The following is a 27,630-nucleotide window of genomic DNA, read 5'->3' as shown; positions in this document are numbered from 1 at the left end:
GCTTTACCCCAGACTAGCAGCAAGCTGAAGCATTCTTGTGGCCAGACATGCCCTCTTCTGGACTCCACTCTGAGGCTGGCAGTCAGGGCTTCCCTACACAGTGGGCACACTCTGGCCTGCCCTCCGACTTCAGGCCCCCCCCCCCCAGTCAGTGATGACCTTTCCTTGACTTTTGGAATACACCTTGTTTCTGCTCTTAGATCCTCCAGATGTTATAATAAAACAAATATTTAGAGGTTGGGCTAAGGTTTCATTCTAGAGCCTCTGCTGTCTACACACAGTGCCCTCTGCACACAGGGCCGTGGTCTGGTTGACCTGATGCTTGTGACAAGAGCCTGTGGCAGGCTGCAGGTGGGAAAGGCTGGGGTGGGGGGCCCACAGGGATCTCCCCTTGGGGGAGGCCAGGCTGCCAGGACAGCCTGCTTGTCATCATACCTTTCCTCAAATTCATCACCATGGCCTCTGCATTTATGCTGCTATGATCCTGGGGCCTCCCTGTGATGTGCCCTCACCTCTTACCCAGAGCCATACACAGTACGGGAAGCCCGAATCCACGTACGCCACATTCGAGACCTTTTGAAAAGCCTGGATCCCTCAGATGCCTTCAACGGGGTGGACTGCAACTCTCTCTCCTTCCTCAGCGTCTTTACAGATGGTGACCTAGGAGGTACCCACCCCTGTGGTTTCTTGGGATCCTCTCGCCCATGTCCTCCTGCCTTTCAGGGCCCCCTCCCTGGACCTGAGGAATGGGGGAGATAGATGTGAGAATGGTGCAGATACCTTTTCCCCAGATGGATAAGGGGAATGTTCTGCCCTTACTGCTAAGCCCCACTTTGCCCTCTCCCACGTCTCCTGATGATATGATACCATTGTAATCTCCAGAGTTTGAGATTGCATGGGTGGCTTGGAGTGTGTTCGGGGTGCCTTCTCTGTCTGGGTCAACTTTTTTGCCTCTTTAGATAGTGGGAAGAGGAAGAAAAAGGGCATTGAAATGGAACCCATTGACTGCACACCACCTGAGCACATCCTCCCAGGGAGCAAGGATCGGCCTCTGTGTGCTCTGCAGCCCCAGAACAGAGACTGGAAGGTGAGGTGCCAGTCCTCAGATCATTCAGGGAGGCCCATGGTCCCACAGGGGGACTTAAGACAGTGGGCATTTCTATTCCCCCATGACCTAGTTCTTGGAGCTTTGGGTTGAATGGGTCTGACTGCCCCTGTTCACACTAACCTATTCCCCACAGCCCCTTCAGTGTCTAAAGGTGCTCACTATGAGTGGCTGGAACCCCCCACCTGGGAACCGAAAGATGCATGGGGATCTCATGTACCTGTTTGTGATCACAGCAGAGGACCGACATGTTAGCATCACAGCCTCCACACGGGGTTTTTATCTGAACCAGTGAGTGTCCCCCCTTGTCCAGGCTCTACAATCCAGCTCAGAATCTCTCCCTTTTGCCCTTGCTTGTCTATTGGTGCCACCCCCTTCTCCTCCGATTTCTCCTTCCTCGTGTGGCCTACCCAGACCGGAACATGGGGCCTTCTGGGCCCTGATAGTGGGACTAGGGAAGTGACTTCCCACATGGATGTTACCTCCACAGATCCACAGCATACAACTTCAACCCCAAACCTGCCAGTCCCCGGTTCCTGAGTCATTCCTTGGTGGAGCTTCTCAACCAGATCAGTCCAACCTTCAAAAAAAACTTTGCTCTCCTGCAGAAGAAAAGGTATCCCTTACCAGCTTGGCATTCCCTCCTCCTGTCTCCTCACTGCCCAGAGCAGCTGGGCCCTGACTGGAAGGGACCTTGGAGGAGATGGAGCCTGGCTCTGCCCTGGTCCTTGTCCACAGATAGGAGGTGGGAGAGATGGGTTCAGGGTCAGGACCTCCTCCTCTAATCAGAGTGTGCTGCACTGGGGAGACTGCCCTCCAGGAAGGGTTTCTCCTCACTGCTCATCAGAGGGCCTGACACCCCACATGGGGTATTCATTGCTTTGTCTGTCTACTTTTGTCATCACTGGGGTCCTTAAGAGAATGAGAGTCTGGGCAAAGGCAGGGGGAGAAAAGGGAGAATTTTCAAGACAGATCCAGGTGATAGAAGGAAACCTCACTGTTCTCTGACTCCATTTTATGTGCTGGAGTTGGGGGGAGGCATGTTGAGTGATGATGCTGTTGGGTATCTGCCCCTGGCTGTAGGGTCCAGCGCCATCCTTTCGAGAGGATTGCTACCCCGTTCCAAGTTTACAGCTGGACAGCCCCCCAGGTGGAGCACGCCATGGACTGTGTGAGGGCTGAGGATGCCTACACGTCTCGGCTGGGCTATGAAGAGCACATCCCTGGCCAGGTGGCCCTCCTGGGTGAAGGGAGGCTGGGAGGGGGTGGAGAGAGGGGTGAAGCAGCTGAGACTCAGTAAGGGGCAGCCTTGCACAGGGGGCTGGATGGATTTGTTGGACAAGTCAGGACTAGCAACTCTACTGCCTTACCATGTAACACTTGAGTTTGTTTTGTGAAATTAGAAGAGGCAAGCAGGGAAGAACCTGTTCTAGGGTACCAATGGCTGTGTTCTAGAGAGTTCTCTAACTCCTTCCTGGGCTGTGACTTTTCCTTAGACCAGAGACTGGAATGAGGAGCTGCAGACAACAAGGGAACTTCCTCGCAAGAACCTTCCTGAGCGGTTGCTGAGGGAACGGGCCATTTTCAAGGTACCCAGAGAGAAGGGTGGGGGGCCTGGGCTTGTCCAGATAGGGAGCCCCTCTTTCCAGGCCTTGGATTACCTCCATAGCCAGGGAGGAGCTGCTGCTGACCTGCAGGCCGGCCAGGCTGTAGGCCCTTGTCGTGGGATTCTCAGGGCTGAAATGGGGATCTAAGAAAAGTGGGGACCCTTAGGGCTCTTGTTATTCCCCAGCTCTTTAAATGACTTTGTTGGGAAGGGTTGGGGAACAGCAGAGAGTGTGACTATTTCCCTTTCCATCCCACAGCCAGGACTGCCCTTCTTTGCCGCTGACATAGGACACCCTCTGGTGTTAAGACAAGAGGACCTTTAGGTTTAAATTCTAACCTCATTTCAAGTCATGGGAATTGAGACCCAAAGGAGAATAGGGACTTAGCCAGGGTCTCCTATCCTCCAGAAGTTTCGAGAGTCCTGCTTGGCTCTTGGAGAAACTACAAACTTAGAATCTTTTGTGACCCCTTCCTAGATTGGCGCCAGCCTTCCTGTCTGGTTTGGCTGTACACAGATCCTCATGGCCTCATCCTTCCATCTTTGTACCTTATCATGGGCATTTCCCCGAACCCAGAATGTGCTGGGGCTTCAACTTGTGGCTGCTGCCTTCAAGGCTCGGCCTGTGGCACTGGGTGGTTACTAACTGAGGGTTTGTCTAGTCCCACTGGGGCCTCTTTCCCTTGAGGACAGGGACCAGGATCATCCAGGCCTGTGCTTGACTGCCTAGGGTAAGCTTACCTGGGAACTTGGTAGACCTAGATAGAAATTAAAATGACACCTTTATTTCACTAGAATGAATTCCCTTTGCTGTCCTTAGGAGACCTTAGGCCTCGGGGTCTATGACCCAGAGAATGGGTCTGCACAGATGGCTTCCTTCTCAGGAAGCAGGTTCTAAGGTTGTCCCTTTGCCTACTAGGTTCATAGTGACTTCACAGCAGCGGCTACCCGAGGGGCCATGGCAGTCATCGATGGTAACGTCATGGCTATCAACCCCAGTGAGGAGACCAAGATGCAGATGTTCATCTGGAACAACATCTTCTTCAGTCTGGGCTTTGATGTTCGAGACCACTACAAAGACTTTGGTGGGGATGTGGCTGCCTACGTAGCACCCACCAATGACCTGAATGGGGTACGCACCTACAATGCAGTCGACGTCGAGGGTCTCTACACATTGGGCACAGTGGTGGTTGACTACCGAGGGTACCGTGTCACGGCCCAGTCCATCATCCCTGGCATCCTTGAGCGGGAACAGGAGCAGAGCGTCATCTATGGCTCTATCGACTTTGGCAAGACAGTGGTGTCCCATCCACGCTATCTGGAGCTCCTGGAGAAGACGAGCCGGCCTCTGAAAATCCAGCGGCACCGAGTGCTCAATGACCGCGACGAGGAAGTGGAGCTGTGCTCCTCTGTGGAGTGCAAAGGCATCATTGGTAACGACGGCCGCCATTACATCCTAGACCTGCTCCGTACCTTCCCCCCAGACCTCAATTTCCTGCCTGTGGCTGGCGAGGAGCTGCCCGAGGACTGCCGACGCGCTGGTTTCCCCAAGCCTCACCGTCACAAGCTCTGCTGTCTACGCCAGGAGCTGGTGGACGCCTTTGTGGAGCACAGGTGAGGTTATATTGCTTGGGGTGATCGGGGCTGGTGCTCCCCCAAATGAACCCACACTCCTCATCCCCGGGGTCAGCCTGCAGATTGCCTCCCTGCCCTTTCAACTCTGTCTGCATGAAGCAGCAGAACAAGTCTGGAATATGGCTCGAGCCCAACTGCTCCTCCTGTGGGACCTTGGGGCCGCAGCTGCTTCCCAGAGTCTCCAAAGCCCCTTGTCCAGTATGCAAATCCAGGGCACATGGAGTTGAAGGAGAAAAGTGAGGATTGGTCCCTGAGCCTAAGAGACAGAGACTGGTCTGGGCATAGGTGCCTGCTGGCATAAACCTCACAGCTTGGTCCCCCAGGTACCTCCTCTTCATGAAGCTGGCGGCCATTCAGCTCATGCAGCAGAAAGCCAACAGGGTTGATAGTCCGGGCCCGCTGGAGAACGGGGCTTCAGAGGCTGGGGCTTCAGAAGCCCCAGAGGCTGTGGAGGCTGTAGGAGAGGAAGGGGCCAGTGGCCTGGCCAAGGTGAAGGAGCTCGCCGAGACCATCGCCTCTGACAGCGGCCCAGGTGGGAACAGTGGGAGGGCCGGGAACCCTGAGGGTGGGACTCCACAGCACCCTTAAAGAGCCTCCCTTCTCCTAGATTTTGTACCATGGGATTAGGGGGCTCCGATTCTTGTCTATCCTGATTGTCTCCACATGACCTTGTGTTTCATCTAGGGATGGGGATGACTGAGGGGCTACTGACTTTATGGTCATGAGAGTCTTATCTACCTAGTTGAATCTGTGTGCCCTTTTAGGTTCCTCTTAATGACTTTCTAGGTTCCCCAAGTTGGAGCTAAGCAGAAGTGTCTTGCCCATTCAATGTCTTGCCTCTCACTTTTTTTTTGAAAGGTTTTGTGAGTTTTACAATTCCCCTCCCCCCACAGAAGGCTGTCTGTCAGTCTTTACATTGTTTCCATGGTATACATTGATCTCATTTGAGTATGATGAGAGAAATTATATCCTTAAGGAAGAAAAATAAAGTACAGGAGATAGCAAAATTACATAATAAGAGAATGGTTTTTTTTGTAAATTAAAAGTAATAGTCCTTGGTCTTTGTTAAAACTCCACGGTTCTTTATCTGGATACAGATGGCACTCTCCTTTGCAGACAGCCCCAAATTGTCCCTGATTGTTGCACTGATGAAATAAGAGTGTCCATCAAGGTTGAACATCACCCCCATGTTGCTGTTAGGGTGTACAGTGTTTTTCTGGTTCTGCTCATCTTGCTCAGCATCAGTTCATGCAAATCCCTCCAGGCTTCCCTGAATTCCCATCCCTCCTGGTTTCTAATAGAACAATAGTGTTCCATGACATACATATACCACAGTTTGCTAAGCCATTTCCCAATTGAAGGACATTCACTTAATTTCCAAGTCTTTGCCACCACAAACAGGGCTGCTATGAATATTTTTGTACAAGTGATGTTTTTACCGTTTTTCATCATCTCTTCAGGATATAGACCCAGTAGTGGTATTGCTGGATCAAAGGGTATGCACATTTTTGTTGCCCTTTGGGCATAGTTCCAAATTGCTCTCCAGAAAGATTGGATGAGTTCCCAGCTCCACCAACAATGTATTAGTGTCCCAGATTTCCCACATCTCTTCCAACATTGATCATTGTCCTTTCTAGTCATAATTTGCCTCTCACTTCTCTGCCAAATGACCAGGGGTTTTGCGTCACCCACAGTAGTCTAGTCCCCCAGCTGTTCAGACCATGCCCCTGATCTAGGTAGTGCTGTCACTTCCCATTGGCCATTATTAGAAGGGCCCCTTGATGAAGAGCAGTTTTTTTTTTTTAGCAGAAAGTAGCACGTTCCTGCTTCTAGGGCCCCTGAGGACCTGGATTAGGTGAGACTTGCCACAGGCTGGTGTGCCCCCAAAGAAACCTAAGCCTGCTCTGAGGGGGCAAGTGGCCCTTTACAAGTTTCCCTCCCTGTGAGGGGTGTTCCCTCCCCAGGGCTGCCTTCTGCTTCCTCATCTCCCCACACTTTCACTCTTTCCCTAGCAGTGGACCCCAAGAGCCGGGAGGTGATCCAGAATGCCTGTAAGGCCGTGGGCTCTGTCAGCAGCACTTCCTTTGATATCCGCTTCAACCCTGACATCTTTTCACCAGGTGTGGAGGCACAGGGGGGTCCGGGCAGGGAGACCCTCCCTAGTGAGCTCAGGGTTGGGTCAAGAGGAAAGAGCCCATGGGGGTGTGTGTGTGTGTGTGTGTCTGTGTCTGTGTCTGGTTCTGGGAGCCAGAGCCTGAGGGCTGCTGAGTGCTTACCCCCTTCCTTCCCAGTCACCTGCCTGTTTGCCCCTATCCTGCTGATAGGTGTGAGATTCCCTGAGTCCTGCCAGGATGAAGTTCGGGACCAGAAACAGTTGTTGAAAGATGCTGCTGCCTTTTTGCTGTCCTGCCAGATTCCTGGCCTGGTGAGGAGCTGAGTGGCTTGGGGCTCCTGAGGAAGATGATGGACTTCAGCTAGCTGGCACAGATAGCACAGGACGCTCCCCATCCCCACCTCCTGAGGCCCCCCCAGGGGACCAGAGCCGGACACCCCCTGGTCGGCCTGAGATACGCCTCTTAGACCTTCCACGCAACACAGTCAACTTAGGCCAGTTGAAGGAAAGAAACTGGGTTTTTAAAAGAAGGCTGTCATTTTTTAAGACTGTTCCTTTGTAAATCAATCTAAAGTGGTTGTGGATAAGGGAGCACCCATCCTTGCAGGAGGAGGCTCTGCATTTGCCTAATTGGGTGGAAGGCTGTTTGGAGTTCAGTGGAGGGCTTGCATCCCTGGTGACCTCTCTGAGGCGATTGTTCTGTGAGATATTAATCTGGGAAAAGTTTGATGCCTTCCTTCCTCCTTTGGGGGGTCTCCAGGAGGGCAGGGGGCAGGCAGAGCACTCAGCCCGCCCTCCTGTCTTGCTGGGCTTTTCCCAGGGGATTTTCCGGGGTGCCAGATTAGGAAGAGGATGTGAGGGTCGGGTTTGCTTTAGGAGTTGAGGGGGCACTGATGCCATCCTGACCCTTCTGCTGATGTTCCAGGTGAAAGACTGCACAGACCACACGGTGCTGCCCATGGATGGGGCCACCTTGGCAGAAGCCATGCACCAGCGTGGCATCAACATCCGCTACCTGGGCAAGGTGCTGGACTTTGTGCTCAGGAGCCCAGCCCGGCCTCAGCTGGACCACATTTATGTGAGTGATGAGCAGGGAAGGAGGGAAAGGGGGCGCAGAGGAGAGGCGGCCCACAGGGAGCGAACACCTTGTCTCCCCCCACCCCCTGCAGAAAATCGGCATCAGTGAGCTCATCACGCGGTCTGCCAAGCACATCTTCAAGACCTACCTTCAGGTACCATTACCCTGCTCTCCCTGATCATTCCTCCAAGGTGGTCCTGTGGGGGGCATGGAAGAGGAATGAAAGACAAGGGAGGGGGCCCCAGAGCCAGGGAGGAGTAGGGCATGCCATGGGGCAGCTCTTGACCACCGTGTACTCAACCCAGGGTGTGGAGCTCTCGGGCCTCTCGGCAGCCATCAGCCACTTCCTGAACTGCTTCCTCAGTTCTTTCCCCAATCCTGTTGCCCACCTCCCTGCCGATGAGCTTGTCTCCAAGAAGAAGAACAAGAGGAGAAAAAACCGGCCCCCGGGAGGGGCTGACAACACAGCCTGGGCTGTCATGACCCCCCAGGAGCTCTGGAAGGATATCTGCCAAGAGGCCAAGAATTACTTTGATTTCAACCTGGAGTGGTGAGGGAAGGAGGAGGGAGGTGGAGGCAGAGTTGGGCAAGCTTGAAGCGGGGGGCGGGGGAGCCAAGGGGAGGGAGGGGCCTGGAGAAAGGGTGGGCTCTGGTCAGGAACCCAGCCAAGGAACCCTAGAGCCTGGGACAGACAACCCCCAGCTGGCTGGGAGCTAGAGGGAGGACCATCGGTCTGCCCTTTTCTGTCAGAGGCCTAGGCTTTGTTCGTCTGGGGGATGTCCGCACCAAACACTGTGAGAGGGGCTGATAATATGGCTGTGACCCGAGGTGTCCTGAGCTGGGCCTCCGAGAACCATCCGCTCCAGTGTGGTGTGCGGGAGACCACCAAGAGGCCTGAGGGCGGCCACCAAGCAGGGAGGGAGGTCTGGGAATCCACATGGAAAGCTGGTCTGAGGGGCAAGGGCAAGCGTGCCCGCATCAAGGCCAGGCTCTAGGCAGTTAGGAATTGGACTGCAGTAGTGGACCAGATCCCTCTCTAGGAGTCTCAACTCCTGCCTTAGGAGGAACTAGCAAAGGAACTTCAGAAACCAAGAGCCCCCCCTTCCATGGGACTCCAGGGTCAGGGATCGGGATGCCCCCCCCCTCCCGGGGGGGCTCCCAGGGACTGGTGTGAATAGGGGGTGGGAAGAGGTGTCTGGGGCCCCCACCCTGGCATCGAAGCCCTTAGCCCATGCCGTTCCTCAGTGAGACTGTCGACCAGGCTGTGGAAACTTTTGGACTGCAGAAGATAACCCTCCTCCGAGAGATCTCCCTGAAAACTGGAATCCAGGTGGGTACCCCCCCCCCCTAGATCTGAGGGGTCACATGGAGCTTCTGGAGAAAACTCGGCATCTTTTACTCTAAGCTACACCAAGCTGAGCTGGCAGACCACCTGCCCATGGGGGCCTTGAGGGATGGGCAGTGGGATAGAGCTGAGGAGTCCAGAGGTGAGCCCGCCCCTCCTCCTCCTGTGCCCCCCCCCCCCAGATCTTGCTGAAGGAGTACAGCTTTGACAGCAGGCACAAGCCAGCCTTCACCGAGGAGGACGTCCTCAACATCTTCCCCGTGGTCAAGCACGTCAACCCCAAGGCCTCTGATGCCTTCCACTTCTTCCAGAGCGGCCAGGCCAAAGTGCAGCAGGGTAAGGGGGGCCAGCCCGGGCCACAGTGGGGAGGACGGGGGGGTGGGGGGCAGGATGCTGCCGGGACCACAGGCCTCTCTTCCCTGCCAGGCTTCTTGAAGGAGGGCTGCGAACTCATCACGGAGGCCCTGAACCTCTTCAATAATGTGTATGGGGCCATGCACGTGGAGATCTGTGCCTGCCTCCGCCTCCTGGCGCGGCTTCACTACATCATGGGGGACTACGCAGAGGTGGGTACACCCCCCCCCATCCCTCAGCAAAGGCCTGGGCAGAGCTGTCAGATGGGGGGAGGGGAGGAGGTTGTGTCCACCTCGGGGCCTGACCTGCCACAGCCTGCAGCACCCCAAGGCGGCTCCTCCTCAGTACCACTGGTTCTTTCCTCGTGTGGCTGCGAACAGTCTTTGCCCACCAGGCTGGAGGGGAAAGAAGACCCCCAGTCACTGCCTCAGGACCAATGCTCTCTCCCCTCCCCCCCAATGCTTCCTAGGCCTTAAGTAACCAGCAGAAGGCTGTGCTGATGAGTGAGCGGGTCCTGGGAATCGAACACCCCAACACCATCCAGGAATACGTGAGTTCCAGGGTGGGGCGGGGGAGACACTTGGCCAAGGGGAACAAACTACACTTGACCTCAGTCTCCTCTGTAAAATGACAGAGGAGGGAAGTGGAGATGCCACACGGGCTTTGTGAGGCTGGTGTGGGGAAGCAGGAAGGCAGAGCCCAGGCAACCAAGGGGGCATAAAGATAAGCTCTGTGTTTTGTTTAAAAATGGAGGGAGTGGAGCTGAGGACCAAGCTCCTTCCAGGCCCGGGTGGACGCCCCCAGGGGGAAGAGACTGTGGGCTGGGGGGGGGGGGGGGTGAGGGCCGGAGTGGGTGCTGACGCCAGCCCTGGTCTCCCCAGATGCACCTGGCTCTCTACTGCTTTGCTAGCAGCCAGCTGTCCACAGCACTGAGCCTGCTGTACCGCGCCCGCTACCTCCTGCTGTTGGTCTTTGGGGAAGACCACCCCGAAATGGCTCTGCTGGATGTGAGTGTCTGGGGAGGCCCTGGGGTGGGGGTGGGGGGATGTGCAGCACCTGGCCCCAGCCTCACGCCTGGCTTCTCCCCAGAACAACATTGGCCTGGTGCTGCACGGGGTCATGGAGTATGAGCTGGCGCTGCGCTTCCTGGAGAATGCTCTGACCATCAACGCAAAGTACCATGGGGCCAAGTCCCTCAAGGTGGCCCTCAGGTAAGGACAGGCCTGTGCTCTCCAAGCCCTCAGGCCCTTCCCTTCCCCTCCCTCAGCCAAGTCCGGCAGTCTCTCCTGTGCTCTGCTTCCACCTGACTCTGGGGACTTTCTCTTTAATCTATCTCCAAGGAAAAAAAAGTGTCCCATTTGCCTCCATCCAGTAGAATGGAGGGTCTTTGTGGAACCCAGGTCCAGTCCAGGCCATTTGAGACAGAAAGCCCCCCCCCCCCCCAGTTTTGCTTGGTCCTTGTGGGGGAGATGAGAGACACCAGGCCACAGGAGATTTGTATCAGGAAGGGTTCTCGGGGCCCCCTGATGGGCTGTTGCCCACGGCCCTCCAGCTTCCACTTGGGGCAGATTGAGGAATGAGGGGTGGCAGCCAGGGAGGACGAGACGCAGAGGAAGAGGCCTGGAGTCCCTGGGCCTGTGGGGCAGGGCCAGTCCCCTTTACCTCACATCTGCTGTGTTTGCCTCCACAGTCACCACCTGGTGGCCCGGGTCTACGAGAGCAAAGCCGAGTTCCGATCGGCGCTGCAGCACGAGAAGGAGGGCTACACCATCTATAAGAGCCAGGTGAGGAAGCCACGTGGCTTGGGTCATGGCTCGTGGGCTGGCCTTGGAGGGGGCAAGCTCAGGCCTCCCCTGACACTTTGTCTCCACAGCTTGGGGAGAACCACGAGAAGACCAAGGAGAGCTCCGATTACCTGAAGTGCCTCACCCAGCAGGCCGTGGCCCTGCAGCGCACCATGAACGAGATCTACCGCAATGGCTCCAGTGCCAACATCGTGCCCCTTAAGGTACTTGGGCCCCATGCAGCACCTGCCCCAGGCCGGCTGAAGCACATCTCTGCTCCCTGGCCTCACTGGCCCCTCTTGTCCATGCCCAGGTCACAGCCCCCAGTATGGCCAGCGTCCTGGAGCAGCTTCACATCATCAATGGCATCCTCTTCATTCCACTCAGGTCAGTTCGAGGACGGGGGTCCCCCTCCTCCTCAGCCACCCTCGGGGAGCCTGACAAGGACAGAATTTCCCGGGGTGGGGCCAGCCCTGAGGTGGCAGAGGTACGCAGCATAGCTGAACCTTTCCTGGATGACCTAGCAGCCTGGAGAGCTGAGGTTCCTTCCTCGGACGCTGAGCTGGGGGTGGACCCCCCCCCACCTGCTCTCAGGCAGGGTAGAGAGTGCCGAGGGCCCTTCTAGTCAGGGCCACAAACTGCATCCGCCGGTTTCTGAGCTGAATGAAGCTCCTGAAGCCAGAAGGGAAGCACTCCCTCCTGGGGTCGCCCAATCTGAACACAGGTTGCTAAAGAACTTTTCATCTCTCTGGCTAGGTGAACGTAGCTAGAGGGGTAGAAGAGTCCCAGAACCCCCCGAGCCGCCCCCTGCATATTGGCTGTTCTTGAGGAGCCAGCAGCTCCCCAGGCTGCCTTGTTCTTGGACCTTGCCCTTGGATGGCTTGGTCTGGTTGGGCTCAGACCTCGGGACCGTGTCCCATCTCCCCCGGGCTGTCTTCTCCACTGCTTGGCCTTTTTTGTTTGTCAGAAAGATGTATGTAAAGAAAAATGGCATTTGATAGAAGATGCCCCAATTTCCGGGAGTGCAGATGGGGGGCATTTTACGACTTTTTCAAGGTTCTTTCTGGGTTCTCAGCTGTGTTCTGGATAGGGGAGACCATCAGAGGAGTTTCTGGATAAGTGAAGTGTCCCTCAAGAGGCAATGAAATGCAAGGATCTATGTTTCTGGGAGGACCTGAGCAGCTTAAACTTTTAATTCCTGTGCCTTTGGGAAGCATGAGGAGTCAGGGAGGGGCTTGGGCCCAAGAGCCCTCCTTCTCTCACCAACCCTCCTCCTCTTCCCCAGCCAAAAAGATCTGGAGAACCTGAAGGCCGAAGTGGTTCGGCGGCACCAGCTTCAAGAAACCAGCAAGGCTGCCATGCGGGATTCAGATGCAGCCACTGAGTCTCGAGAGGAGGCAGAGTCGAGCCTCGTGCCAGGGGATGATCCCCCCACCTTGAGCTCAGTATGATGTTTCTGGGGGCAGAGAGGGAGAAACTGGACACTCGCCCCCCCAATGATTCGCAGAGGGCAGGTATATGCCATTCCCTGCTGCCTGGGGAAGGGGTCATCCCCCCTTACTCTTGAGCACCTTGGCCCCCAACAAAAAAATGTTCTTGCACTGGTACAATTAATACACAATGCCAAGTCCTTCTTGGAGACCTGTAATTGGATGGAGCGGGTGAGCATGGAGCCACTGGCCAGGGACAGAGGGGTCAGGGCAGCCTCTGGCCCCTCCCTACTCCCCACGTATTCTCGATCTGTCCCTTTCTCACATGTACATAGCCCCGGCTTATTTCCCCAAATGGACTCTGTGGAGATGAGATTGTTTCTCAGGTCATTTGTATGCTTGGCATAAGGATGCTGCTGCTACTTCTGTTACCGCCGCTGCCACCGCCGCCTCCTGAGGGTCTGCCCCCCCCCCACCCTGGGAACCCAGGGTCCAAGCCAAAATGCAGGGAGGGGGATTCCCTTCTCTGCTGTCCCCACACACCACCCTAGAGGGGATGGTGCACATCCCAGCCTGTGCCCCTCCACCTCCGGTCATCCACCGGGGTCTGGGGTCCACGGCAGCATTTCTGCTTTAGGAAAGAGCCATCCTTTCTGCAGCATTGTGTCCCCGGGGTTCTCTTTCCGCTCAGCGGACTTAGTTGGGGGGGAGGGGGAGTATCGTCTCTGATGTCTCCATGTTGGCCGGGCCCCTTGGCCCCCATCCATCCGTCCATAGTGCCTCACCAGGTGCTGAGGACTGTGTCTCTGCGCCCTAGCTCAAATACGCACAGTCCCATTTCCGCCCTAGCCCCCTCCCAAGCTTCAGAGCTGAGTATCCCCCCTTTCTCCAACTCCAGATTCTCATCTGGGACAAGGAGGGGGAACACCAGGGGAAGGGGGGGGGGCTTTCAACGTGAATGTATTTTTTCTTCCTCCGCCCTTTATCCTAAGCAGTTTGATGATTAGTAGGGGAAGGTGGGATTTACTGGGTGAGGGAGGAGCCCCAGGAGGGAACCAGCATAGAATCAGGAGTCTGGAGAAGTCACACCCCCTCCCCCAAGGAACATTTTTTTAAAAATTGTGTTACTTTTGCTCATCTTGGGGGCCCTTTCTGTCTCTTGCTGATCATGGTCACTACTGAGATGTTTCTGCGGGGACAGAGGAGCCTGGGGGATGGAGCCTGCTGGAGAGGTTGCCACCCTGGTTCCCACGTGGGCTGCTTGCCCTTCTTCCTGTGGCCTGTTAAAGGGGGCAGGGAAAACGATGTGTCCACTGGGTGTGTATGTTAAGAGGGTGGTTTAGGATGTGACATGCCACTTCTCCCCCTCACTTGAAGCCCAGGGACCCTAAGGTCCAGGCCATCCAGCCACCCTGTTTCAAAAATCAAAGTGTAGAGAGCGAGTGTGAGCGCAAGTGAGTGTGAGCGCGTCCCCACAAGCTGATCAAGAACTTGGTTTTCTTGTTTTTAAACCATCACATCTTCGTTTCACATTGGAATAAAGTGAATTTTTGAAACCTGCTGCCCCCGCCTCAGCACTGTGCTTTGTGAATTCTGGGAGGGCCAAGTTTCCAAGCTGCTTAAAAGAACTCCTGGTCTCGAGAACCTTTCTGAACCTTTAACCAAGGCAACTGGTCCTTTACTGCTTAGGACTGGGAAGAGCCCTGGGGAGGGGGACGGGAACGGGAACAAGCCTCAGCTCTCTGCCTTCCTCAGGGCCCTCTTTCTGCTACAGTAGCTGCAGCCTGAGCCAGCACAACACAACCTAGGGCAAGGGAGGTTTTAAAAATTTTCACTTTTGCCCTCCATCCTCAAAATAGACTTCCTCCACACAGGTCAAGGGCTGACTTGGACTTCCAAAAAGACATCAGGTTGGGAAGGAAGTATAGGCAAGCCAGAGGCTTCTTGGATAGGAAATAATCTAGGCCTGTATCAGAACTAGCATCATCTTTAGCCAGGCAAGGAGAGTGTTCCCCAACCTACCTGTCCTTTGGGGCAATTAATTTCTGCCTTTCTGGCTTTTTAGAAACCTAAGCAAACCCTATGTCAGAGAGACAGTTAATGTGGGGGTTTTAAGTGAATTTTTTTAAAGCCCCCCTTTTCTCCACACATTTTAAGGTTTTGCTCAGTTTTAACTATTTTAAATGCTAACATTTTCCTCGTACCCCTTTCTAAAACAGTATCATTTGCTTTTGAAATAACTAATAATTTTTCTTGCTTGTTTAGAGAAAATCATTTCCCTAATCCCAACATGGTTTCCTCATTTTTCAAGAGTGGGGAGAGCCTTCATCCTCTGGGTTACGTGCTCTTCTTGTGCTTGATTGCCAAAAGCACATTAGATTTTAGCTCTAATTGTGATCATTCAGGAGCTAACAGTAACGAAGCTGAAGTAAAAATCTAGGCCTTGTTTCCCTCTCACTTTCTCCTGCCTGGTTCACATTTTAGAGGTCAAACAAGTTGCATCATCATTAAGCTCCCATTCGTTTTTTTTGGCAAGGCAGTGGGGTTAAGTGACTTGCCCAAGGTCACACAGCTAGGTCATTAAGTGTCCCAAGACTGGATTTAGACTCAGCTTCTCCTGACTCCAGGACTAGAGCTCTATCCACTTTAATTCACTTTTTTTTTTTAGGTTTTTGCAAGGCAAATGGGGTTAAGTGGCTTGCCCAAGGCCACACAGCTAGGTAATTATTAAGTGTCTGAGACTGGATTTGAACCCAGGTACTCCTGACTCCAAGGCCGGTGCTTTATCCACTACGCCACCTAGCCGCTCCTTTCATTCACTTCTAACAGGTGATAGAAGAGACAGAACAAGTTCTAAGCCAGAGGGTGGCGGCAGAGAGTCAGTCAGGATGTAGAGTCCAATGGAGGTGGGTGAAATTTAGAAGTTTCCCCAGATGTGATTTTAAGAATTTCTAGAAAGATCTAGAACATTTTCAACTAATAAAAAGATAAGTGAAGATGCCTGGATCTTTATCAGGTTCTTTCATGATGTCAATGGAAGTATAGCAGAGTACGAAGTCTTCATGGAAGGCAGCAACAGCAGCTTTCCATCTAAAGATAGAGAATGAAGAAGGAAAAGAGGTAATGAAGTCGATGACTAGGCAATCTACTGACTGCAATGTTAACAGCTGCATGACTGTTTTAAAGTCTCCCTTTAGTCCAGCAGGGTAAAAAGAATTGAATGATTATAAAGAAAAGCTAAATGATAAAGATTTACAGGGAAATATATATATTATTACTTTACTGATTTTTTTAAAAAAACGCTGTCAATATATTACACAAGTAGGCCAAAAAAGGGCAGTCTTGAGGACCTGAAATACTGTTTTTAACCTGAACACTCAGTTCATTGGAGACAAAATAACTACCAAGGTTGCCAGCTAGGTCTGAACCAGTGGTTTTTACTAGTTAGGACTTCGTGAAAAAGGGATGTTTGAGTCACCATGGGAGCTCAGTGAAGAGGGACAGTGAGATAACTACTGAACACCAATCCCTAGAAAGTCTAAGTTCTTAGATTTCTACACTTTCTATAGTCCCCCTTGATGGGGTTCCTGTAGGAAATTCTATGAGAATGAAGTTGTTTAAAAATTCTGTGTACAAGGAGACAAAAAAAAAGCACACCTAGTTTTATATGCATTTAATAGTTTACCAATTGGTACAATAAGATTTTTAATATGCAGAAAACATGAATAAATTTTGTTTTACACAGTCTGAGCGCAACAAATCTTACTGTAAAACACAGAGCAATATTATATACATTCCTTTACTGATTTTTTAAAAATGGTGTCAATATCTTCAGTCTGGGGAACTGTTTCTCCAATTATAACCTTGCCATCGTTCTTTATGAAATCAATGCTTGCCTTCATGCCAGTGTCAGGATCAACTTTTATTAGCTTGGAGATTTTTTTTTCTAACAATCTTCAGAATGCGCTTGGGTGTCTGAAGGATAGGCAGGACAAGAAAGCAGCTACTTACATGATACAGTGGAAAGATAAAAAAAGGCCATTTCAATCCAGTCGTGACTTGTAAATCCATTCACCCCCCCTTCCACCCCCCCAAAAGGTTTTCTTCCCAACAATTTTGTACACATTGGCTTCTCTACCAGATTCTTCTTTGTGTCAGCTATTTTAATTCACACATTGGACTTATATACACAGCTGGACATAAAATATGTAGCCATTTTAAGTGCCTTTTTTCCTTCATTCAATTCAGCAATTAAAATTTTCAACTTAAGGATTATCAAGCCACCACTGTCAACAGAACAAAATATCCTTTATTTTTTTAAATAGTTTTTAAAAAAACTTATTTTTAAAAAACTATTTAAAGAATGCTATTACCAGGCAGTTCACATAAAATAAGAAAGAGGCAGACAGGAGAAGCAGGGTACTGACAATAAAGGAGATGGGGCTTGGTGCATCTATAGCCAAAGCTCTCAACAACACTAGCGTGCTCCACAGCCCGGCACGACTCACTAGCGACTAGTTATTTGTAGATGAGTGCTCTGGGCACACATTGGTCACACCACACACATACACAACAGCAGGACGGTCTTTGTCTCCTAAAGTGCAAGATGCTAAAAAAAAAAAGCCGTTATTTCCAGACTGTGTCTAAAGCACGCGCTCGCTCTCTTGCGCTCTCTCAAGAGCACCTGGGAGACTTCTCCAGCACTTCACATCAATGTGGCACAGGAATGTCTGTTCTCTTAACAATGAGAAAGAAACTATCTGAGAATGCAATTCTACTGGGTTTGTTTTTGTGGGGTTTTTTTTTTGATTTCTTAAATTAATAGCCAATCTAAGAAAATTGACAAAGCAGCAGTGAACCTCTAAACCTTCAAGATATTCCTCTACTTATAATCCAAACCAGTAACCTCATCATTGTACTTATCGCAGGCAAGGCACAGGATTAGACAGCTAACAGAGAAAAAACAGGAAACAACAGTGAGAAAGTGAATCAGCACAGTCTATAATGGAACATGGCAGGGAAACCTTTGTACATCTGACTCCAGGATAATGGATGGGATCCTTTTTCTCCCCTCTGCATTATTCAAACAGGGCTTGTGACATTTTGATCCAGTTTGGGCCCATCCCTGAGATGGATTATTTGCTGCTTTCAAATGGAAGAAGTTGATAAGAAACAGTTACAAAATAATTAAATAGCAATGGTATTACACACTCCCAAGTATACAATTTACTGCTTCTTCCTTTGTCCATGAAAGTCATGCTATGCTATAGGGAGAGAAACCCACTGGACACAGCTTATTTATTTCCTCCAAAATCGGTACCTTTTTTACCATGCATGATGTGGCTTACCCTTAATTCCTATCACTACATTCTAGAGAAGAATTAAAATACAAAACTATTTTTGTTTACATTTGAAGATGTACAGACAGAGGTTAAGATGTATTTCCGTGTTCTCATTCTCAAAACAGGAGAGGAAAAATAGCAGCAAATCAAAACAAGCATCTTTTCCCAAGGCTTTTGTAGAAAATTCCAGTCAGAACATTTGAGAAAGCCATACTACCTACATTCTAGCAGAACAGTACGAGTCAATATTGTCCTGAAAGTCATTCTCTACAATGTTTAAAGAATTAGATTGAGTTATCCAATTTTGTCCTGAAAACATAAAATTTCCCTCCTAGAGACTTCTCTCAGGAGAAAAAGGAAAGAAGACAAAAAGGAAGAGAGAGAAGAGAAGAGAAGAGAAGAAAAGAGAAGAGAAGAGAAGAGAAGAGAAGAGAAGAGAAGAGAAGAGAAGAGAAGAGAAGAGAAGAGAAGAGAAGAGAAGCCAGATTCAAATCTGCTTCTAGTCAATATATGGACCATCCTCTGTGACTATTGGAAATTAACTCAATTCTTTACCATTTTCAGGAACCTGCAGCCCAATGTTTTCCATTATATATTTTCTATAGGGTCAGTCTTAAAAGCCATTTGTTACATGAATGAAATGCAGACAATAAATTTACCTCTATTAAATTTTCAGACTATTAGTTCATTATACTGTAAGTTTTCAAGTGGACTGCTAAGAGATCTCATTGGTTAGCTAAGCCAAGGGATTACTACAAAAGAATTTGTAAACAAAAACAGATTAAAATTCTCTTAAATACATCCATCAAAAAGGTGATCTTTCTGGGACATACAATTAAAACAGTTTCTACATTGAGATGGCCACATAAGGAATAATCAACTTCTCTATCCAGCTGGATGGGATTTTTCTCTTATGGAAAAAGAGATTTTCTAGAGCCAGAGTCTATTGAAGAAGCTTCTGGATCAAAACTGTTTCTTCCAGAGTACAACACCCCAGGACAAAGCTTATTCTACCTATGTGCTTTAGTATTTCAAAGAACCAAGCTACAATACATGAAGGGTACATGTATGTAGAATGACAAGATGAACATTTGCAGACAATTACGTCTCTATGCTCTAGATATAGATACATCTCTGCCAGAGGACAAGACAGTGTTTGAATGAAAGCTCTGTTAAAACCTGTTGTTTTGACTCTAAGACCCTAAATGAAAGTGTTGAGAAGTTTAAGATAATAGAGATGACCCCCAAAAAATTCTTCCCACTTCCTGCAAAATGGGAAAGAACCACCTTTCCGACAGCTCTCCATCCTTTTGTAGTGTGCACTGCACATCCCTAAGAAAACATCAAAAGTAAATGGACTATGACCTTCTCAATTCAATTCTACTTGGAAACCACATCACTAATGTAGTCTAACAGGAGAAAGGGGACAACTGGAAAGATGTCTAGCGTGGAAAAGAGAAGCTTAAAGTGTTACAGTGTTGTTTTTAAAACCTGTTTACAAAAATTCAAGAACCAAATAAAATAAATGGTCACTCAAATTAGCTGCTGAGATTTTTCTTCTTATTTGAGGTTTACAGTCATTTTCATATACAAATATACCACAAGCCTTTGTTTGATCGGCTACCAAAACAATTGTATTCTATTGTTTTGGCAAAAGTGTCATGACAAAAATTCTAATGTTTCATTCCCATTAATTACATAGAAGGTTCAGAAGATTTTGAATTGCAGCCTTATTATCTAGCATCCTTAGAGAAGATTTATTAAGCACACTTAAGTGATGTTACATAGATACACATTTCTGAAAGAGCCCTAACAACCTTTTTTTTTCCCCAAATGAGGTCACCAACCCAGGCACCAACAGACAGCAGAAAGAAAAACAGAAATTAATAACCCGACATAGAATGACACCATCAACTCTTCAGTTTAGTGCCCTAATTCAATTTATCCAACTTCTGCCTTCTTAGGCCTGGTGTGACCAATGCCAGCCCAGGTTTTTAACCCTATGGTACTTCTAGACAACGTATGTAAATTTACAGTATACAATTTGGATTCACCATGCATGAATACTTTGTGTGTAACATTTAATAAGCTCAATCTACATCCAGAATAATTTACATGAAAGGACAATATTTATTTAAACAGAGCTCAATGGGGGTAACCATGGTATCTGAGTGCATCCAGGAAAGGGAGGGGGGAGTCATCAAATGTGAATCAATCAACGGCACTCCCACACTTTTACTGTTTGATCTACACTTCCAGTAACCACGTATGGTGCCGTCTTGTGGAAATCTGTAAAAAAAAAAAAAAAAAAAAAAAAAAGCAAAAAAAGAAAAGAAAGAAAAGGCTCATTTGAAACTCATTTTGAGTTGAATACAATTCCAATGAGCTACAAAAACAGGTCAATTACCAAGAGAGGGAACCTCATAGGGTATAAACAAAAGACAAGGGGACAGACAAACAGCAGCTCAAGAACAACTGTTCCTTCTTAGAAAATGGTGCCAGACATGCTAGCTCATTTTGCTCTGGGAATCAACTACCTCAATTCATATCTGAATAAGAAAAAAACTCAGCAGCCATTTTTAAAAAATGATTTAATTTCTCTCTCTAGAGTATTTCATCATTATAAACTACAAGACAAATTTAACAACTGGAATTTCCTCCTGGAATTCTAAGGAAAGGAGGGAGAAGAGACTTTTGAAATGTTTTCCTTAATTAGAGCACCTTACCCCATTCCCATACTCAAATGTACAACTAAAAAGAAAAAACCCTATTATTGCTTCCCAAATGAAAGTTAACTTCATCTTCCACTAATTCCCAAGGAATCAGCCATGAACTAGAGCCTATGCTAATTACCGGATCAACTCCAGAACACGGCATTAACGCTTTAGTTTTGTTATGAGGCTAACTAAGCAGGTATCATCACACCATGGAGGTTAAGCAAAGGAGAAAAAGCAATCAAAGAAAAAAAAAGTCTAGTAACTCCTGCCTGCTGGCTTTCTTCTCCAACCCTGAAAGGCCCTTGGGTTCACATCTAGCCTGAGCTTGGCAGGGCACTCCCCAAACGAACAGCCCAAAATCCAACTGCCCTAGTACATACCCAAGGAGGTAACAAAGTGTTCATGCGCGTTGAGGGTCTTCATGCAGCGTTTGTTCTTATAGTCCCACACACGGAGGGTCTTGTCATCAGCACAACTCAAAATAAACTTTCCCCCAGAATGGAAGAGAACTCCACGTACCCAATTATCATGGCCCACCTTCAAAAACAGAAAAGCAACCTAAGTGTCTGGGGAAAATGAGCAGTAACTTCAATAGATCTCAGGCTGAAAGGGATTTGGCAGTCAACTAGTTCAAGTCAGTGACTTTACATTGGCCCTCAAAAGACAAAGGGACTTTTTGCTCCAGGGTCACAAGGTGCCCAAGTCTTCCACTGGGCCCCCAGCCTCTGGGGCCAATGTGAGCCTCACCTAGAACAGAGGACCTGCTTCAACAGCTGGGACCTACTTGGCAGCTACCAGAAGAAGGAAGGAAATCAGCAAATTTAAGTCCCTTCTTTCCCTCTCAGGCAGTTCCTCAGCCACCAAGTCTGGGGATGTGTAGTCCACTATCCATCACCTCTGTGAAGAGTCCTGGGTCATCTAAGCCAACTCCTACACCTAACGTGATACCAGATCCTCTCATGTTACTGACAGAGAAGATGCTTTGTGGACAAGGCTGGAAAACACAACATTCCCTGCTTTGAAATCTGTCGGCTGAGTATTATGTCTGTTCCAAGTAGCAGAAAAATCCTCTTAGCACACAAATTACAACTGACCCAGCACCAGCGATGTTGTGACAGGCTCCAGTAAGAGCAACTTCCTGATTACTTGACAACACTCACATGAATTATTCAAAAGACGTGATCTTATTAAATTGACGACCCCCTCCCCATAAGACATACCCAAGAAAGAGAAATGGGTACCAGTATTCTAAATTAAACTTGCTCAAAAATTCATTTATCATTTATTCCTGTAGTCAGACAGACAGTAAGAGTGCCATCAGAGCTCCTTTTCACTGAAATATAGATTTTTATTAAAAATGAAAATTCCCAAGTTGTCCAAATGGGATCCTTAATTTCAGAATGCTAAAATAAATCTTAGGTGGCTGGCATCATATCAGTAAGTGAATGTGACAAAGTAAAAGTTTCCTGTTAAAACACTTTCTTCAAGAAGAGAAAAATCAGCAGTCTTAAAAGAACAGTGATAAACTCAGTTTTAAGAATAAGCTTCTGAAAGTCTTTCTCCTCTTCCACAAGAAAAGCTACACAAAAAGTGATCTAGTGACCTGGAATTCCTAAACTGGCAACAGAGGCATCCCTATTACAAAATTCTTAAGAGTAATTATTCTTATTTTCCTTTGAGTAAGATTTTGCAAAATCCTCTTTATACAACAACATAATCATTTGCACAGACAAGATATCTTACAGAGTAACAGCCAAATGTAAAGGAAAACATAAGACTTCAGTTATTACTAAACTGCTTGGGGGATAGGGGAAAGGAAGGAGGTTGAAGAGCTGCCTCAGATTTAATACATTACAAGCAGCTCAAAGTCCCAAAGCCATTAAGTGACAAAGGTTAAAAATGAACAAAGACAAAAGAACTTACAAGGGTCATAAGGCACATGCCAGTGATAACGTCCCACATCTTAATGGTCTTGTCTCTGGATCCAGACAGCAGGATAGGCCCAGGTTTGCTACTTTTTTTAGTCTACAGAGACAATATTTCAAAATTAGATTTCTCATGCAAGGAACAAGAAAATCACATGAAGGTTTTTAAAGGGTTTCAATTTAGCAATGACCTACATTTCTAATTCAGTGAAGCAAAAATTTGGTTTTAACCATACATACAAACATAGCTGAACAAAAGTAGGTGATTGAAGTTTGTTTTTGAAAATAAACAAGAATTGGAAGCATAAGAACTAGTAGGGAATTAGCTGGATAAAATACAGACTCTTTTTAGCAGACTAAGATCTCGAAGAATCATCTCCTCAGCATAGTTAGCATTTATATGGTGTCAGACCTGGTGCTAAATTGCTTTACAAATATGACCTCATTTTATCCTCACTACCACCCTGGGATTGAGAGGCTTTTATTGTCCTCATTTTACAGATGAGGAAACTGAGCAAACAGGTTTAATAACTTGGTCAGGGACATAGCCATGAAGTGTCCAGATCCAATGCACTACTTTGGAGCATTCACAAAGTTAAAATCATAATTAATTGCTTAGGTCCATTTGTCTAACTATTAAGAGATCACAGGGCCACCAGCAGATTCAGGAACTTGTCCAGGGTGACCTGAGGATACCAAGTGTCTCAAGCAGTATCAAGTCCAGACGACTCCAGACAAAGTTCCCTCCCCATTCTGCTTCACTCAAAGATCAACCTTTTCATTTGCATAATGCTTCAATTTTCAAATATTTAGTTCATAGCTGAACATGACCTGGAAGGTCATCCAATCTAAGCCTATCAAATAGATACCCTATATTGGGAGAGAACTAATCATTGCAGGAGGCAGTAGGTCATTCTTGTTCTAAATGTTTTTTTTTAATTTCTTTCTCTCTTTTTTTGTTTGTTTGTTTTTTAGATTTTTGCAAGGCAAATGGGGTTAAGTGGCTTGCCCAAGGCCACACAGCTAGGTAATTATGAAGTGTTTGAGACCAGATCTGAACCCAGGTACTCCTGACTCCAGGGCTGGTGCTTTATCCACGGCGCCACCTAGCCTCCCCGAGTTTTTTTATTTCTTTACAAAAATCTACTCTTCTGTCCATTCTATCCATTTTTCTACCTAGTTTTGTCAAAACTCTCTTAAATCCAAACTTCAGTGACACAGTGAGAATATTTTCATTTTTGGAAACTTTTTTTGGTGGGCTTGGGAGTGTATATCACTGAGGAAGGGGACTCCCAGTAAAACAATTCCCCCCACAACATCAGATCAGCACCTGCTCTGCAACTTAAAAGTGTCTTTCTTAGAGAATGTATTGATTATGGAAACTATACTTGGATTAATGCAGTATTTGTTGTGGCGCAGGTCACATACCTGTCAGCTAAAACCCAAAGACTTATCATTTATATCCTATTCCATTATGTCTTACTACCTTTAACCTTGAATTCCAATCTATCACAATCCTTTTAGAATCTAATTCTATATTCCAATTCCATCCCTTCCATATGAGTACTCATTCACAAAGTAGGTAAGTATTGTTCACATTTAAGTCTTCATCCAAAACTTCACATTTTATGTGGAGTAGAAGGAGGGCTGAGGGAAGTTTGGCTCATATTTATTAATCACATCCCATTTGTGGGAGGATCTAACTTTGATCTCTCCTGTTTCCTTCCAATTGTCTCAGATATTTGTTCTACAATCCTAATGAGGTAACAGTAAATGTAAAGGCTATATCCATTATGAAGATTCTTTAATCTAGCAATTATTAAGGAATGTTGTTGGTATTCAACCAACCAGTAAGGTTAATACTAATTACCCTTAGTAACTACTAATTAGTTACAAGAAAGCTGCAAATAGAATTTCCCAGGGAAATGAACTGACCAATAGGAATTATTTAATATTTTGATTTTTATCAAAACAAATGAGAATTTTCTTTGCTGGAAAATATTAAGTAAATTTATGATTGAATCTGTCAATTAACAATATTTTAGTGAGAAACTTAATTTAAAAGTCAATGACTTAAAATGCTTACTGAAAGTCTTGATATTATAGAAACCTTTTATTTCTAATCAATAATACGGTGAGACAAGGACTGTTTACTTGTGATTTCAGAGGTTTAAGGAACTCTCCGATGAGAAACTCCCACCATCAAGGCAGGTTGGCACCTTCCCTACATGTTTATAACTGAAAAGTTACATGATATGCCAGGGTCTAGGGCAGGACTAGAACCCAAGTCTTTTTGACTCTAAGGTCAATCTCTAGCCACTTCACATGCTGCTGCCCCCTTGATCTTCTAATCAATAAAATCACAAAAGACAAATGTGGGGATAAAATGTCTTCTTAAACTATTTAAACTGGATTTACGTCTAGAAAGATCAAAAATAGCTCTATAAGTTTACAAATTTATAGAATATAAAATTTCTTCAATTTCATAGCTAACAAGTAACAAATTTCTTTTGCTGCCTTTTATTATTTGGAGGTGTTTTTTTTGTTATTGTTGAGACAATTGAGGGTTAAGTGATTTGCCAAGGGTCACATAGCTAATAAGTGAGGCTGAATTTGTACAGTAAGGTTCTTCCAATTTCAGGGCTGGTACTCTATCCACTATGCTACATAGCTGCTCCGGATGCTGCCTTTATACAGACAACTCTCCTAGAACAGGCCAGGACCCAATCAAAGTGCAACAGACATAAATGTACCTCAGATCCTGTAGCTTCAGAGATAGAGGAATAAGAGCTTTCTGGGGCCCAGGAAATGCACTCGACCACATGCTCATGTTCTCGGAGCTCAGCTTTGCATTCTTTCGTGGCTACCACCCATACACGCACCGTCTGGTCATTAGAACAGCTGGCAATTAAGGTGCCATCTTGATTTGGCCGCACCATGCGTACCCATTCTCTGTGTCCTGTGAAAGTCTTCACGCAGTAGCTACCAAAAACAAAACCAAAAACAAAATAAAAAACAAATCCAAGTAGTATTGGAATGAACACAGCACAATTTCACATTATACATAGTCACTGAGGAAATTGCTTATAGTGCAGCTCCAAGTCAAGGAGATCACATACAAGTATGGGGGAGATGAGAGGCTGGAAGTTAAATTTGTTTACAAACGAAGATAAAATGACCAAACACTTGTAAGGAAAAATATGGAAGACAAATGTCAAAATATATCTACAGGGAATACCTAAAACATACTTGAGGGGGAAGAGATCAAGAAAAGAAGATCTATAAAGCAAGCATAACAAGCCAAAACAAACAAATCCTAACTTGTCTGGGAAGGGAAAAAGCAAATACTCCATCAGGAGGTAAAATCATGGGCTAATGTCTTATTACAAGCATAGTTATGAACAAAGAAATTCAGCAGGACAAAGCAGAGGGATCTTTTGTTAACATGGGGATCTCAACTAATCTTCAAGGAACATAAGCTAAGACACATTACTTCAGTTCTTCAAGTCTCTCTTTCCAGAATGTCCTCACAATCTTTGGAAATTATTCTTCCTTGCCTCCCACCAGTACACATGCCTTACAAACGTTTTTTTAAGGTCAATAACACTTTTTAAAGATTAATAACTTTTACTTAAAGAACATCAATCTTATCAGGCTTTCGATAACTACATTGGGTTAAAGTTGAAATCTCCGCCACTAAGTCAAGCATATATTAAGTGCTTAAAACTTAAAAAAGTTTTATTTATGTTCCTTTATCACTGTCGGGTTTTTTCCAACTAGTTTCACTCACCCAGTCTGCACTTCCCACATTTTTATAGTTTTGTCCCTGGAGGCAGATACTATATGATCTCCATTAGGCATGATGGCTACTGAAGAGACATTGTGATCATGTCCTGAAACACACAAACAGGAAATTTTGGTAATGTCCCACCAGTGGCACATAACAAGTCCACATTATTCCATTAGGACATGAATAGCAGATAATTCAAATAATATAATTAGAGGGATATACCTAAAGTTAATAAACTTGTAATGACAAATCTTAATACAAAAGAAATTATGATGACTCAAAATAGCAAGATTTCCTGCCACATTTAAAATGGACTTTTAGGAACATGTTTCATTATCAAAAAACATTTACTGAGGTATCTATAAATCTCTACTGTCTGAATGGTCACATGGAAACATTAAAAACAAGAAACCAATTTGTTTTTACAAGGCAACAGGGGTTAAGTGACTTGCCCAAGGTTACACAGCCAAGTAAACATTGAGTGTCTGAGGCTGGATTTGTACGCAGGTCCTCCCAACTCTAGGATCAGTGCTCATCTACTGTACTACTGAACTGCATTATAAACCAATTAGTTTTAATATTCAAATCTTACTGGTCAGGGAAAGGGTTGGTTTTTTCTGTGTAGCTCTGCAAATACTTGTTATTATATGTAAAAAACTGAACTTGATATATTTATTTTAAATGGTTGTGAGATATTGATTTCACCCTTATAGTTTTCAAAAGACCAATACAACCAGTGCTGAATCAGTTATCCTATTCCTAGCTATGGGGTAAGCCCCAGATAGCCTCCAGAAACAGCAAATTTTCAATTCTTTCAAGAACTACTCAATAGATGAAAAATAGTTTTTCCCTCCAAGTTAGCAGGTAAAATGGCCAACTTTCACAATACTCAACACTCTAACCAAGACTGATATGAAAATTCCAATTTATCACACTTCCACCAAAGGATTTACCACAGAATTGCCCTTAAATAGGAAGCTTCTCTGGAGGATTGTAAGTAATTTTATTTACAAAATTTGATAGCATGGACCTGAAATATTAGTTCAGTCCCAGAATATATTTAGGACTGGGCAGAGACGGAAAATCCAGTTTTCAGTTTTAATCCTATGCTTACTCATTTAGTTTCTTTCCATTTGTTGTTTTTCTTTAATAAAAAAATTTCATCCCCATATTATTATAATGATGTTTAATTGCCTTGGAAATATTTTAAATCAAAAAAATTTTTTAAACTATAAAATTCCAGCTACAGGCTATCTTAAATAACTAGTAGTTTATCATGTAGATTATCTAAAAATTGAAAAGGTTACTACTGCAAAATTACAGCTACAGGGCTTGTTAGTTTATCATCTAGATTATCTGTTACATCTACCACCTCTCTCCCTCAACCCCACTTTGTTAATCTGGAT

At 46.8% G+C, this 27,630-nt stretch overlaps 2 protein-coding genes across 7 annotated transcripts in view; one reads left to right on the top strand and one right to left on the bottom strand.

Moving 5' to 3' along the window:
• The window catches only part of CLUH (clustered mitochondria homolog), a 29,103-nt gene extending 15,066 nt beyond the window's left edge, over window positions 1–14,037 (top strand). For 2 of the 4 annotated variants that reach the window (XM_074189217.1, XM_074189215.1), the window contains exons 4-26: window positions 524–667; window positions 960–1,087; window positions 1,242–1,396; window positions 1,596–1,721; window positions 2,189–2,336; window positions 2,602–2,694; window positions 3,631–4,325; window positions 4,670–4,878; window positions 6,359–6,466; window positions 6,671–6,771; window positions 7,385–7,537; window positions 7,629–7,691; window positions 7,843–8,087; window positions 8,783–8,867; window positions 9,065–9,218; window positions 9,309–9,448; window positions 9,706–9,786; window positions 10,118–10,243; window positions 10,326–10,447; window positions 10,927–11,020; window positions 11,110–11,244; window positions 11,334–11,407; window positions 12,306–14,037. In XM_074189217.1, the coding sequence (XP_074045318.1) occupies window positions 524–667; window positions 960–1,087; window positions 1,242–1,396; window positions 1,596–1,721; window positions 2,189–2,336; window positions 2,602–2,694; window positions 3,631–4,325; window positions 4,670–4,878; window positions 6,359–6,466; window positions 6,671–6,771; window positions 7,385–7,537; window positions 7,629–7,691; window positions 7,843–8,087; window positions 8,783–8,867; window positions 9,065–9,218; window positions 9,309–9,448; window positions 9,706–9,786; window positions 10,118–10,243; window positions 10,326–10,447; window positions 10,927–11,020; window positions 11,110–11,244; window positions 11,334–11,407; window positions 12,306–12,471 (3,545 nt within the window). In that variant the 3' untranslated portion in view covers window positions 12,472–14,037. The remainder of the gene's footprint in view (window positions 1–523; window positions 668–959; window positions 1,088–1,241; window positions 1,397–1,595; window positions 1,722–2,188; window positions 2,337–2,601; window positions 2,695–3,630; window positions 4,326–4,669; window positions 4,879–6,358; window positions 6,467–6,670; window positions 6,772–7,384; window positions 7,538–7,628; window positions 7,692–7,842; window positions 8,088–8,782; window positions 8,868–9,064; window positions 9,219–9,308; window positions 9,449–9,705; window positions 9,787–10,117; window positions 10,244–10,325; window positions 10,448–10,926; window positions 11,021–11,109; window positions 11,245–11,333; window positions 11,408–12,305) is intronic. The other 2 variants (XM_074189218.1, XM_074189216.1) reach the window with 1 other exon arrangement.
• A 2,071-nt stretch (window positions 14,038–16,108) lies between these two features.
• PAFAH1B1 (platelet activating factor acetylhydrolase 1b regulatory subunit 1) overlaps window positions 16,109–27,630 on the bottom strand; it is a 74,670-nt gene continuing 63,148 nt past the window's right edge. For all 3 annotated transcript variants that reach the window (XM_074189219.1, XM_074189222.1, XM_074189221.1), the window contains exons 7-11: window positions 26,225–26,327; window positions 25,188–25,416; window positions 22,433–22,534; window positions 20,890–21,046; window positions 16,109–20,081 (exon numbers count right to left, since the gene is read on the bottom strand). In XM_074189219.1, coding sequence (XP_074045320.1) covers window positions 20,008–20,081; window positions 20,890–21,046; window positions 22,433–22,534; window positions 25,188–25,416; window positions 26,225–26,327 — 665 coding nt within the window. In that variant the 3' untranslated portion in view covers window positions 16,109–20,007. The remainder of the gene's footprint in view (window positions 20,082–20,889; window positions 21,047–22,432; window positions 22,535–25,187; window positions 25,417–26,224; window positions 26,328–27,630) is intronic.

This window comes from Macrotis lagotis, chromosome 5 (genome assembly GCF_037893015.1).
Source record: "Macrotis lagotis isolate mMagLag1 chromosome 5, bilby.v1.9.chrom.fasta, whole genome shotgun sequence".
Classification (NCBI taxonomy): Eukaryota; Metazoa; Chordata; class Mammalia; order Peramelemorphia; family Peramelidae; genus Macrotis; species Macrotis lagotis.
Note: the sequence above shows the minus strand (reverse complement) of the source record. Positions and strands in the feature narration are given on the sequence as shown.